The sequence below is a fragment of the Drosophila biarmipes genome, chromosome 2L (assembly GCF_025231255.1).
Source record: "Drosophila biarmipes strain raj3 chromosome 2L, RU_DBia_V1.1, whole genome shotgun sequence".
Lineage (NCBI taxonomy): Eukaryota > Metazoa > Arthropoda > Insecta > Diptera > Drosophilidae > Drosophila > Drosophila biarmipes.
In genome coordinates this window covers 9196531-9210944 of record NC_066612.1, presented here as the reverse complement: position 1 = coordinate 9210944, position 14414 = coordinate 9196531, and the positions used below count along the sequence as shown (strand labels likewise).

The window sequence follows — 14414 nt, the reverse complement described above, 5'->3', positions numbered from 1 at the left end:
TTTTCCTTATTTATTTTTTTCCCTTCCGTTTTCATTGTCATTGTTGGTGTTGCAATGGTGACCGTAGTCAACAGCAGCAGGAGGTGAAAGGTCGAACTCAAATAGGTTTTCCTCTTAGGAAAATTTATGGTCACAGGGTCTTCTAAAAAACAATAATATATATTTTCAATACTTTATATAAAAATTAAAATTAAATTTTTTTTTAATAAGTTTTCTTTATTTTTTAAGTATCAGAGCGTGGAGCATTTAATAATCCTATAAGTATAACACTTTCAAATTAGAAAATGTCAAACTCATAAATTAAATTCATGTATATTTTATGCCAATAAAATGATTGGTTTCCATTGAACTGTTTATTATAATCTGTGCACCCTGTATTGGAAAAAATGGCAAGGAAAACGAAAGTTGATGTTGCGAAATATTTCCAAAGGAATTGCCCTCTGGGGTCTTTGGATGGCAGAAAAGTTTCGAGCTGCCAAAAGTTGATTATATGCTTCAAGGCGTTCGGCTCGATTGGAATTTTTTCAGGTCTATCTGTCTCTAATTGAAGTGTGTTCTCATGAGTTCTCTAAAGCTTTTTGGCAGACACTTCTGCACGGTTATTGACGAAGAGTCAGCAGCGGAAAATATGCCACAATTTTGGGCTGCTCATAATTTCATGCAAATGAAATGCGCACAGCCAACATTTTGCGGTTTTTCTCGGCCTCACTTTCCGCCCACTTGAGCTGTGCCAAAAGAGGAGGGGCCGTAAAACGTGACGGGATAGACATTACACGGCGGAAAACCCCCCACCATATTATTTTAACGTTTTATTTGTAGAAAGAATGGCACTTCCATTACGAAATTTTGCCATAAATTTAAATATGATTCTCACACTCCAGGGATATGAATTGTTTTTTTAAAGAATACCCAATTGAGTTGGTTTGTAGTTTTTCTTCAGTGCTCAAGCAACCACACACGAGTTTCCCTGCTTCTCATCCGGCAGATACGTGTTCTACAGCTGCCACAATTACGAGAACATTATCATGGAGGCTGCGGAGGATGGGTGCCCTCGAAAGTATGCTCATAATTTAGCCAGCTTGCAGTGGCTAGAGTCTGGGGAAAATACCTGAAATGCCACTGCTGAAACATTTTTCCTCTTTTTGCATTCCGCCCTTTGTCAGTGAGAACTGCAGGCAACTGCACTCCAAAAGGGCCCTCCATCATACGCTTCTCTAGTTGTTGCTTTTACACCTGCTGTTTTCAGTACTAAGCGGGTATATTATATTGCTAGCAAGTAGGTGAAGTTATGATTTTTTGAGGAGCAAAGGCAAACATTCTTTAATTTCAGTTAGCTCTTTGTTATATTTCAACTACTACAACTACTACTTTACCAAAAGCAAGGTTCAACACCAAATAAATCACGATTTCCGTTTACCTTCAAAATATCTGCTTTAATATCTGTAGTATAATAGATTGCTCAAGTATAAATACAAATGATGCAAATGAGTATACTATTAATAAAATTTTAATATTATTTTAAACAAATTTTTTTATTCAATTTTTTTTATGTAAATACATACTTTTCCAAGGTTGTTCTGATCCTTAAACCAGTTTGTTATTTATTGGTACTAACAGGTATCAAAAAGGTCGTCAAACTCAAAAACCGCGTTGCTACTGGCGTTCTGTGTAAAAGTAAAACGCTGTTGAGTTCATTAAAAATTTGACTAAGTGCGTTGTCATCGTCATCATGGCAACCCCTGACCCCAGTCTCTCCATGTCCGTGTGCTGATGCTTGGCATCCTGCACGTCCTTGTCAGCAGCCCTGTGTGTGTATATTTTGGATGCTTCGGCGAGGGTTCGCTACCGATGTGCGGTAGGCGCTCTTGAAATTTCTCGTATCGCATGTGTGTCGGTGCTTTTTTTCGGTTTTTGCTCTAACCGAAATTGGATTTTGTTGGTAAACGCAGGCTAAATTGCTGAGCCGGAATTATGGCAGGAGGATAGTACCCCAAAGTCTGTTTTCGAGGTTCATGAAATATGCAGAAGGCATATGATTGTGACGAGGCAATTAATACTCCTACCCACGAGATGGCACTCAAGTGGGACTTTAAATGGGGCCAGGAGACATTTTTATTTAATGTAGGTACATTTTCAGATTAAAAAGTATTACCATTCGCATTCGCTATGGTGAACGGCTCTTTAAAAGCCTTACAAAAATATTAAATAAATAAATATTAAAATATTATTTAACAACTAATTTAACTATTCAATACACACATAAATTGGGATTAATTTATACACTCTGAAAACTACAAATTACTAAACCATTAGGGCGACGTTATAAATCATTAATCTATAAAATATTTCAACAAACAAGATTTTTAATGGAACAACATACTTTTCCATTTTTATACGTAATTCCGGAACCACCTATAAAATTCTTTAACCATAAAAAATTAAATAGTAATAAACGTTTTTACGAAGGGATCCTTAAGCATTTACAACCTCTTTTACAGCAAACAGCCATAACAATTGAGTTCTCAACTCCTTGCCCAAAAAGACTGCTCAAACGTCTATAAATAAACCGTTCCCGAACAAGAAACAAATCTCTTGGGTCAACAGAGCTATGAATAATATCCATGGGCATCGAAAATCATTTCAGAGACTCTTGTGGTGTGGGGTTCCCGATAATTCTCTTCTTGAGAACTCTTTGGAAAAGTGGGGGTGAGGAAAACCCGCCTCTCTGTTGTGAATATGCGGCACAAAGCGGAGGCGCGTGGGAAAATTCAACGAATTCCCTCGTGACAAAATCAATAGATAAAGGAAAACCGACGAGAACAGCTGTTTCCGACATTCAAAACGTAAACACGGAGAGGGACACCAAAAATAGGACTCTCTCTTGAAAGAGCGAGCGCGGCATTCAAGAGAAACGGAAAATATTTTGAGGTTGCCAGAAATCCGATTAAGTTTTCCCCATTTTTCAGTTGTTCGCAGCTCTTCGACGTCGGCGGCTCGTGGCACGGAAAATAGGGAAACCCGCGGAAAATTCTACGCCGCCCCGTCCACACACACATACACACAGTGACAGACGACAGTGTGTTCCATATGTGTAATCAAATCGTTCGGAGCCCCGCCGTTTATATATAGAAAATTTCAACGCACGCAGCTCTGAGGGAAAACTAAAATACGAAAATAAATTACGAAAATCGTGGCCACTTTTCGGAGGAAAACCAGCGGAAAAAAAATCAAATTCAAATGAATAGAATCGCCTTCTCCACGGGCTCGCCTTAATCGCAGTTATTAGCGTTATTATTATTCGCATTACGCATACGCCCCGTGTGCCGTTCGGTGTGTGCGTGTGTTGGTGACCGTGTCTGTGTGTGGTGGAGAGCGAAAAGAAAAGCTCTGCTCGCGTCGCTGTCAGCGTTGCGACTCCACCCTAAATTGTATATCAATTTCGAAGGGGTTTTCCAGGTTTCTTGACCACAATCGCGGACAAATGCGCCGATATAGTCCTTGCAGGCCACACCAGTGAGAGGCGAATCGAATCGAGAGCAAAAACAAACGAGGAAAACACAAGGAAAATGCGAGAAAAATGTTTGGTTTATGCGAAAAGTTGATGACACATTTCGCTGTCATTTTGACCGCATTTTTCCTCTCCCAGCCGCTGTTGTTGTTGCTGATTTGCGGTCCGCATGGCGGCACCTCCCCCTCGGCCAGCACCCACTGGGCGGCGGAGGCCTCGGCGGCGGATGAAGCGTAAGTCTGCCACCCCCTTTACTTCTCCAGGTGAAAATTGGTCAGCAGGATATTTACATTTAATGGGCACGCAACGATTTCGGAACGGGAGAAATGGGTGAAAGGGTGTGTTTTTGAAAACCAGTCAATTAGGAGGCGTGCACACCGCCTTCATCTCGTTGTCAACGTTGCTCGTTAATTTTTCGTACATTTTATGCTAATTTCGTTGGCAGCCGCGCGGCTTTTTCTTTTCTTCTACGGCATATTCCCTGGGGGCATTAAATGGGTTTATTAGGCTGCGAGCTTTGAATAGGCCGCTCTTGGACATAAAGCAAATGGAGTTTACATGTTTACAAACATTACAAAACAGTCATAAATAGAGAACATAAATAAAAAATGTGGAAATAAATTATTCTGCCTTCTGGATTAAAAATAAAGCTTCAAGAAAAATATCAGATTAAGGAAACCCAAAAAAACAGGGATTGTGGGGAGAGCTTAAAGCCAAATGCTGGTACTTGATTAATCTTCTACAAACTCAATAGCTCAGGCATTTAGAGACTTAGACTTTAAACAGGGCATTTAAGATAGTTTATAGTCCTGCATGCTATTTTAATAGTATAATTAATAAAGCTTTATTTTCTTTCCCACTTAGATACTTAAAATTTTTAGATTTATAAGAATTTTAATTTTTCTAACCAACTTCAATTTTATTTTATAGGTAATTAAATTATTATTTCTAAGGAGGTATTCTAAAGGTCGGGCCCATACTTATGTTTTCACAATTTCCCATTGCGTGCTTAACCGTCTTGTCTTTTGTTTCGAACATTTTTACTTTGTGCGTCAGCATTTTCACCCGCAGTTACTCATTCCCATCCCCTAGATTTTTCTTTCCCTAGTATTATTTCCCCTGCTCGAGGGTCGCAGAGCTTCGCAATTTTTGTTTCGTGCCCCAAGTCCTCATAAAGTCACATCAAAATTATTTGTCTGACATGCTGACTTTGGTAATGACGCGAACAGGTAGAGCCGGTGGAAACTCAGACGCCTATTTACGCTAAATGAATATTTTATTGGACATTTTGTTGGCGCCCGCCAAACATAATGCCGAAAGTTGTGCAATTAATTAAGGTAAATAGGAGACCTGGGGTAGCCTAATTATATAAATTTTCTTTTGTAAACGGTTTGGTACCTGCTCGCGATGTGAATGAGTAATTTAAATCAATTAGGCAAATTCCAAATTAAATATATTTAAAATGTTGCAGCACTTTCACAAGAAAAACAATATATGCTTTACATTGCATTTGAAAAATAATAACAAGATTCTAAATGAGTTTATTCTATCTTTTTTGTGCACAATCCCTTGGAGAAATCCGCTTAAATCAATAGAATGCCCACGCGACGGAACAAACAAATCTAAATGACTCATAAAAAGTTTAGCAAGGCCACATAAATTATAATAAAGTAAATGTCCAATTAGCCAACTACACTATGGGATGATAAATAATCAAATATTAAAGACCAAAAACCCCCATAATAAAATTTCCCCAACCAAATTAGCGCTACTAAATAGCCGCAAAACTGTGGCCTGGAAAAGAGCGCAGACCGAAAATCGTTTAATGTCCGTTCGCATTACAAAGAATATTAAATGGGAAATTGGGTCTTTTGGCGCATTGCAGCATGCCAAGCATTAATAGAATATGGCTATCTCAGCCCGAGGGAACCGTCATAAAAATTCAATATTAAATTTCAAACATTGTTGAAGTTGAGTTCCACAAGCCTTCTTAAATATGTACATCAAATTTTTCGATTTGGTGCGCAAGGCATATATATTAAGTATAAGAGCAAAGAGATTTTTATTAAAATTTAAAAAAATTGAAGGTTTATGTTTTATTTATTTGATTTCAATATAAGATAAGCAACTTAGTAGCTTACTTAATAGAACATGGGTGTAACTTAAATACAAATAAATAATTTCGTTTCTTTGATTTCAAAGTAAATATGTATCTTTTAGTGAACTTAATAGAAAATAAGAATTATGTTCAATACAAATAATTATAATTAAGTATTACCTTCTTTCTCTCTCACCAGTATTAGGCTTGATTTTATACATTACAACCTATTTTGTAAATTAAAAAAATTACTATGACGTTTCAAAACAAAACTAATACGAGTAACAACCTTTTGTACTTTACAGGACTCAAAAGACTTTAAAGCATTTAACATTTTTAGGAATCCTCAATATCAAAGTACTTTGTCAAGTTTTTTGTGATACCAAGATTTCCGCTTAGGATGAAAGCGTAAATAAAACATTTCCCCGAGTTGTTGTGGGTTTCGTCCGTGGTCGGGGCTAACAAGGGCCATCTAAAACAATGACGGACGAGATACGGCCAAGCAATGTGGCCAAATTAATAGAACAACTCCAGAACGTAATAAAAGCCAGAGAGGAGGCATCATTCATTTCCAACAACCAGCCAGCGACAAAAACATTTTGCCGAGTGCCGACCGGGCCAAAACACTTGAGGGCCTCTGTGAGGGTATCTCGGGGTACGTGCGGCTGTACGTGGGGGGCCTTTCGGGGTGCTTCGGGGCTGGCGGAATAACTGTGTCAAAGGCAACGTCGGCGACAGAAGTGAAATGAAAATGGCCGAAACAGCGCCGCCGGCAGCGTCGGCGACATCAAAAGCCACGTCAAGAGATTCCCGCACGGGAAAAAGAGCCGAAGAGCGGCATGAAATAGTGCGGTCATGCGCAGGCACCGCATGCCTTCAAATGTTTATAATAAATGCCACACTCTCACGCGAACGGTTCTCAGAAATGTGCATTTGGCGTTAGGCGACGCCAACTAAATTATTAATGTGTTTTCTAAAACACACTAACATCTCAAAGCCACTGAATTGAGGATGTTAACTTATAGAAGGCATTACTAAAAATACCAGTGGCTCATGCTTGTATATGATCGTGTTTGTTTATTTTCCTATACTGTAGAAGAGAAATGTTACTATAAAGCATTTTACTGTCACTATAGCAGGCAATAATTTTTATTAGACAATTTTTCTAAACATTAATATTTTTAATTTTGGACTACCCTAAGGATTATTCTGTTATAATAAGGTGTAAGAGCCATATAAGTTTATATATGCTTTTTTATAATTTAACTAACTTTGCCAGAATATATTATATTTTACATCTCTTGAAAGATAATAAGTTAGCAATATAACGAAATATTTTCACTTAAAAAAATTGGTTGTACCTTATAAGGATCAACTATTATCCTTACAAAGATTTTTCGTTTTAAACATATATTTAAAGCGTACACCATATACATATTTGTTTACCACCTTTTACTAATCAGAAAAAACGCAGCAGAATAAAATCTTTTACTACTGTCTTCCAAAGAAGTTAAGCCTTTTTGCTACATTGTCCTGTGCCATTTCAAAGTCCTTTGGCTATCTCAAACCTTGAACTTTTACAACCTACCGTTGGACTGTTTATTGCTTATCGCATGCATTAACTAATGGAATCGTCCCGAAAACAAGCTATTTTTCGAAGAGAAAGTGTTTCTAAGAGAAAAGAGAAGAAAGCTGCGCACGCAGGCACTTGTTGATTTCCCAACCCCGAACAGCTGTTCGTGGTGAGACGTCGACTGCGCTGCCAGGAGCACGGCGTTGACACCTCTCTCTCTGTTTGCGGCCAGGTGTAAGGTGTAGGGCAGTGCAAACACCACCCACCATCCAGCCAACCACCCAACCAGCAACCACGCCCCCTACACGCCACTGGCAAACATGTGCGCTAATTGAATTAGTGAAACTCGGACAGGTGGTTGACATCTCGTTGGCGCTTTTCTGGCGCGGACAAAGAGTTGTTTACTGTTTTCCCTTTTTATGGGGGAATACTTAACAAGGGCAGACTTAATTGGACTCGAAGTAAACAACCCCCTCAGAAAAAATGAAAAAAGAACATAATTTTAAGTTGAAGATCTCCAAAATCAAACAAAAAATCTAATTAATATTTAATTAGTGAAAAAAAGACTTCAGTAAAAATTGGCGTTTCAAATTAAAAAAAACAATGAGCCCGGTACTATATTTTTCTGTAAGGCAATTTATACGATATTGATATGATTCAATTTTTAATTCTATTTTTAAGCACCCAATGAAAATGGTTATTAAGCTATTGTCATAGCAAAGTTTTAAGCTCTTCCTTGGGAACAACTTTATTACTGGTTTCCAAATAATTTTATAGAAAATATATAAATATATTTTTCCACCATTACAAGTCATTAACAAGGCACTCTCCCTTGCAGCGTCGGCAAGTGGGCCACCCAGTTTGGCGACGAGCTGTTCGCGCTGGCGCAGAAGATCACCAAGTCGCAGGAGATCAAGGAGAAGTACAAGGAGTACAATGCCCGCGTGGAGCTGAAGAACGGCACCGAGCTGATCAAGTCGATCACAAAGAACGTGGGCAGGATGCTGGCCAGAAAGATGGATGCGGTGCGGTGCATCCAGGAGCGGGCCGAATCGGTTAACGAGAACTTCGAGTTCAATCTCACCTATGCCCTGCAGAACTTCACCTATATATCCAGCAAGTTTTCGAAATTCAATGGCAACAGTTCCGAGGAACTGGGACCCAACGAGGAGGAATTCGCGTGGATGTATCGGGACATGGAATTGAATCCGGACACACACTTCTACAACACGCCGGTGGACACGGAGCACAGTTCGGTGCATGTGCCCTCGAACATTTGGGATCGTTCGAAGCGGGTGCTGAAGACCATCATGTGGTCCGAGCACCTGGACGAGGTCTTCCGCCAGAACTACCAATCCGATCCGGCCTTATCGTGGCAGTACTTTGGCTCCGACACCGGAATCCTGCGCCACTATCCGGCCGCCCAGTGGACGGATACTAAAACGAATCCCGACGACGCCGATACCTACGATTGCCGCAAGAGATCCTGGTATATTGAGACGGCCACCTGCTCGAAGGATATTGTTATCCTGCTGGACCATTCGGGTTCGATGACGGGCTTCCGGAATCACATAGCGAAGTTCACCATTCGCAGCATCTTGGATACCTTTTCCAACAATGATTTCTTCACCATCCTGCAGTATTCGAACGTGACGAAAGACATTATACCATGTTTCAAGGGGGCCCTCGTCCAGGCCACGCCCGAGAACATCGAGGTCTTTAACCAGAAAATCGAAAAGCTTGGTCTGCCCGAGGGCTATGCTAACCTCACTTTGGCCTACGAGACAGCCTTCCAGCTGCTGCAAAAGTACTACGACAGTCGTCATTGCAGCGCCAATTCCACCTGCAACCAGGCCATAATGCTGGTAACCGACGGAGTGGCGGGAAACACCACCGAAGTCTTTCAGAAGTACAACTGGGGCAACGGCGAGAACGGCACCTCGCGGATGAACACCAGGATTTTTACCTATCTGCTGGGCAAGGAGGTTACCAAGGTGCGCGAGATCCAGTGGATGGCCTGCCTGAACCGGGGATACTACTCGCATGTCCAGACTCTGGACGAGGTCCACGAGGAGGTGCTCAAGTACGTTGACGTCATTGCCACGCCCCTGGTGCTGCAGAACGAACAGCATCCGCCCACCTGGACGCACGCCTTCACCGACAAGACGGTAAGTGGTTGTTTTCTTTATTTGTTAGATACTTAATTAGATACTTAGTTATATATACTTTAGTTAGATACTTTAGTTAGATATTTTGTTGTATTCTTCGTAGCACTGTTTGGGGAGCAATAATATCATCCTTCTGACCTTCATATTCTTCCAATTGTTATGAAGCTTTGTATCTTTATGAAAATGGGAAAAATATACGTTTTCTTCTCAGACCAGATTTGCCCAACTTTTGATCAAGAGTTATTTCAGAGTATTGAAAATTGAAAGAGCTTTATATTTAAACATTATATTTTGGTGAATATGGGAAAAATATTAGTTTTCTTCTCCCTTAGTAATCTAAACATTGTGAAATCTTTAAGGGGACATAATTTAAATTATTTATTTTATTACTTTGCTCTTTCCCGAATAGTACGATCCGAAAACCTCCAATGAGCGACGTCCTCGACTAATGATATCTGTGGGAGTGCCTGCGTTCGATCGCTTTTATCGCCAGCCCAACAGCACCAATCCCAGGGCACGTTTGTTGGGAGTCGCTGGAACAGACGTGCCCGTGGAAGACATAGACAAGCTGACACTACCTTACAAGGTGGGTGAAGAGGAGTTTTTAACACATTTTGGGTACTCATGGTCCTCAGTTTCCAGCTCGGTGTTAATGGCTACTCTTTTGTGGTGTCCAACAATGGATATGTTCTGCTTCATCCCGATCTGCGACCCATTGGGGTAAGTTTTAGTCATCTTTTTAATATAATCTACTACTGAAATTACACACTGTTTGTGTGGCGGCTTTAAAAATTAGAATACAACTTTTCTTATATCTCCTAACCCAGACCAACGGCAAAATGAATCCGAACTACAACAGCATCGACTTTACCGAGGTGGAGCATCTCTTCGAGGACCAGAGTCCTCGTGAGCCCGGCGAATCAATTCTGAATATTCGCAATGCCATGGTGCGGCACCAGAGCAATGAGTTCAAGAGCATATCCGTGAAGTTTCACTACGACAAGATGCGCCGCGTTTCCGAGGAGAAACAGGACTACTTCTTTGCCCCCTTGCCAAACACTCCGTTCACCTTGGGCATCGTAATGCCCACCGAGTATGGCAAGACTTGGATTAAGGTGGGCGAGGAGGTGGACAAGAACAAGCACATGAAGATAAATATACCGGATTTCTTTATCGGCGACAATTGGAAGGTTCATCCCGATTGGTAGGTTAAAGGTTTCTGAATCAAAAATTAAAAAAATAAAATTTTCCCCTACCCCTACCATAGGGTATACTGCAAGTATCACTATCTTGAGGGTCATGAGTTCAAAACTCCGGAGGATGAGTTACGTGAGTTTCTAGGCAAGATGATGAAAAACGATTGGAAGTGGCCAGAGCAATATGCCGAGGATGAATCCGACTGGGATGACAAAGATGATTGTGAGTATGCTAAGAAAAGTCGTAAATCCATTGCTATGCCAGAAAAATAAGTATTTTATCTCATATTTACCTTTCCCGATAATTTATTTCTTTCCAGTAAACTGTGGCCGCAAAACCTTGGGTGATGATGCCTACTATTGCAACAAGGAGCTGGTCAACCTGCTCATCTTCGACGCCAAGGTGACGAACTCCAGCTACGGCGTTTGGCGATTCGAGAGCAAGGAGGAGCGCCAGTTGATAGAGCGTTTCGGGGCTGATCTGCGTTTTGTGGCCACCATGAGTGGCCTGACCCGCTGGCAGTTCATTTTCGGTGAGGTCGAGGTGGAAACGGATCGGGAGTTCGGGGACTATCACACCACGGCCATCGACGAGACCTGGTACAAGAGTGCAATCCTGCAGCACCACGAGGACCGATCGGAGAGCTTCGTCTACTCGGTGAAGCACTACGACGATCCCATGGAGGACAGCGAGGTCAAGGTCACCGCCTCGCACGCCATCTTCCCAAGGGACGGCGGTAAGGAGGCGCCAGCCTGCGTGGTGGGCTTTCAGTTTTCCCACGCTCGCATGTGGGAGCGCTTCTTCAACATCACCGCTGTGGATCATGTAAGTCAAAAGCACCTTTACAACACTATTAAGGTTTACTTTTGGTATCTTTCGAGTATCTTTATTTATGGTATTTTTCAAAAAGTTTTTATATTTCATTTGTTTTTTTTTTATCTGTGAGTAATTTACATGGAGTTGGTACTGTACTGTAAGTGTTGCGGAAGAGCACTGGTAGTTTATTAGATTATTTTTGATTATGCTATAGTTTATAAGATTTTTGTAAAACTGATAAACTGTAAAGCATCTAATTAAATGTTATAAATTTATAGTGCAACCATTGCCAGTCCATCTGCACGGACGACGATGTGGACTGCGTAGTGATTGACAATAACGCGTACGTAGTGATTGGACAGAACATCAACACCACTGGCAAGTTCTTTGGGGAGTTCCACGGCGATGTGATGGCTGCAATGGTGGACCAGGGCATCTTTCTGAGCATCGAGGTCTATGATTACCAGGAACAGTGCAAGGAGGAGCCAGGGGCGGGAAGCGATGGCCACGGCCTGTTACATGTAAGTTAGAAAATGGTTCTTCGTACTTTATATGTAGAATTAAACTAAATTGCGTTTCCTATTTAAGCCCCTTCGGCTTTTGAGTCTTGGCTGGAAGTGGCTGGTGGGCCGGCTTTTCTTTCAGTACCAGAGGATCCAGTGGTGGGCTGATGGAGCTCCATGTAAGTATTTTTTATTATTGGTTACATTAAAAATGTCAGTTTGTTGTCCCTAACACATAGGAGCATTTCTAGGAAACATTTGAATAAAAAATTAATTATATCATTCTATGATATCCATTCTAGTTATGGAGTATACGGATGAGATCGAGGACGAGTACGTGGCCGTGGGCGACGGTGGAAAGGCCTCGGCTGCCAAGCCGAAAGACGATAGCGATGATGAGAACGCCTTGTTCGATGAGCCCGAGCCGGATCCCATCTATAACGCCTGCGACATGCGGTCCACCCTGTACGCCCTGCAGCCCGCTGCCCTGGCGAACATCAATGACGTCGTGGAGGCGCCCTCAACACGACCCTTTTGGGTCAAGAAGATCCCCAACTCGAATCTGGTCCTCGTGGTGGTCAATGTCCTGATGCCATCGCGAAGCGTTCGCCTGACCACCGAGCCCCAACGGGTGGAACACAATATAGATTTTCCCTGCTATAAGCTCAACATGAGCTTCTACGAACGGCGACGCATCGAAGAGTGCTACACGGAGCACGAGGATGTGAGTATTGGAGTAGTACACCTAGTGGCTTATATCACTGCTGGTCCATATAAAAATACACCTATGCCTAATTCACGGCATTTATTTCTTAAAACTATATTTTGTATCCTTTTTGCAGGAGGAACTGTACACCTATTGCGGCAACGCCTCGCGGCTGGGTTTAACTCTTCAGCTGCTGCCGCTGACCATAATTTTAATGTATTTCCTGACGCCCAGCTTTATGCGTTAGGGATAATGTACACAAAACTATATATTATACAAACATTATGTACTATATGCGACTACGATCGGTTTGTTGTTTATACATAAAAATATATATTTTTGTTTTCTATAGATTGTAAACTATGCCGTAGTCCAATACTTGTCGAATGTTTAACAACAACGCAAAGCAAACCAAAACTGGCACAATCTTCGGTACTTAAAACCACTAAATAAGCAAGAAACAATTTCAACTCTTAGACTTACAAACTGCGCCAAAACGTTATGAAACTGGTCTTACTTTATTTTATAAATGTAGTGAATTGATGGAGGCTGCTGCTGAGAGAGGAGGCAACTTACAGACCAACAACTTGAAGGAGAAACCCCCTTTTCACACGATGAGTTTCCTTGCCCCAAGCTGCTCCTTCCACAGTTTCTTAGACTATTTACGAAAGCAACGTTTTTTTATATACATAACGCCTATAGATAAAGAAAAAACCAACGTTTCACGGACTATTTTGATAGATTAATATGGTGCAACCAATGCCAAATATTAAATGAATAAATTAGAAAAAATTAGTAAATGTGAACAAAAATAATTCGAATGACAATTATTTTTGTAATTTTATAAAACTTAGTTGATTTTTTACAACAATAAAAACGTATAAATGTAATAACACTATGAAATGATAAAAGAACAAAAAGAAGACACAAAGCACATAATTTTATTAAGAATATTTTGCCATTTGGTCCCAACCGAAAAGATAGAATATGGTTTTCTTATTTGTACACAGCCCAAAACATTTTGTATACGTTTTGTTTTCTTTTTTATAAAGTGTATATTATTGAATGTAGTGTTTTTAAAACGGCAGAGTTAGCGCACAGATTTATAAAGACAAATCTTAGGACCACCTGTAAAGTATGCAATACTTGTTCAATGCTGAGTTGAAAACCCATCTATAATTTACTGCTCTCTTCAGGCCTTACACTTAGTCGAAAACTTTAGCAAGATGTACACAGAACTTGGAACGGAAATCCTAACCTAAAATGAATACCAAAACCTAATTGCCTTTGTATCGTATTTCGAATGTGGAAACAATTTATGAACTTTATGAATTTATGCATAGAAACCAAAACCAAAAATGTAATGTTATAAAGAAGACAAGTTAAATTAAGATTATTTTCAAGGAAATGAAATCAAAATGAAGCGGCGTTTTTTAAAGCTGAGCTACGATGCTACGATGAATGGAAAAATGGAATGAAAACAGTTAACTATTAAATGTAATTTTTTAAACAAACTGAATTACTAATACAACATTTATTTTTTGGAGTGTTTAAACGTTGTAAAATGTATAAAAATATTGCATAACAAAATCTAGTCATAATGGTGTACGTGGATATGCAAATTCATCAACCAATTAAAGTTCATCTCTATGAGTTAATGACTCTTTTTAATCACATTTTATTCAATTTCGACTCGTATACACAGTGTGTGTATATGACACGTCCACTAAACCTAAAAACGATAAACATTTTAAATTTCCTTAGCAAAATAAATGAACTATTCGTCGAAAAATATTTTAAAGTTTTTTAATTTATTTGTCAATTTTTGATGAGGTAAGTACTCCA

The 14414-nt window shown here is 40.2% G+C and overlaps 1 protein-coding gene across 1 annotated transcript; it reads left to right on the top strand.

Annotated features, from left to right (window-relative positions):
* Positions 1 to 2980: 2980 nt before the first annotated feature.
* LOC108032658 (voltage-dependent calcium channel subunit alpha-2/delta-3) lies at positions 2981 to 14363 on the top strand. The gene is made up of 11 exons (XM_017106617.3): positions 2981 to 3741; positions 8018 to 9347; positions 9757 to 9933; positions 9990 to 10067; positions 10175 to 10551; positions 10615 to 10766; positions 10864 to 11369; positions 11639 to 11881; positions 11949 to 12042; positions 12166 to 12587; positions 12706 to 14363. Exons 1-11 carry the CDS (start codon positions 3578 to 3580, stop codon positions 12814 to 12816), a joined length of 3654 nt encoding a protein of 1217 aa, XP_016962106.1. The 5' UTR covers positions 2981 to 3577; the 3' UTR covers positions 12817 to 14363.
* Positions 14364 to 14414: the final 51 nt, after the last annotated feature.

Coding starts and splice junctions, on each gene's coding strand:
- LOC108032658 (XM_017106617.3), top strand. CDS start 3,578: ATGTTTGGTTTATGCGAAAAGTTGATGACACATTTCGCTGTCATTTTG. Junction 9,348..9,756: donor ACGCCTTCACCGACAAGACG/GTAAGTGGTTGT, acceptor TTTCCCGAATAG/TACGATCCGAAAACCTCCAA. Junction 10,068..10,174: donor CCGATCTGCGACCCATTGGG/GTAAGTTTTAGT, acceptor CTCCTAACCCAG/ACCAACGGCAAAATGAATCC.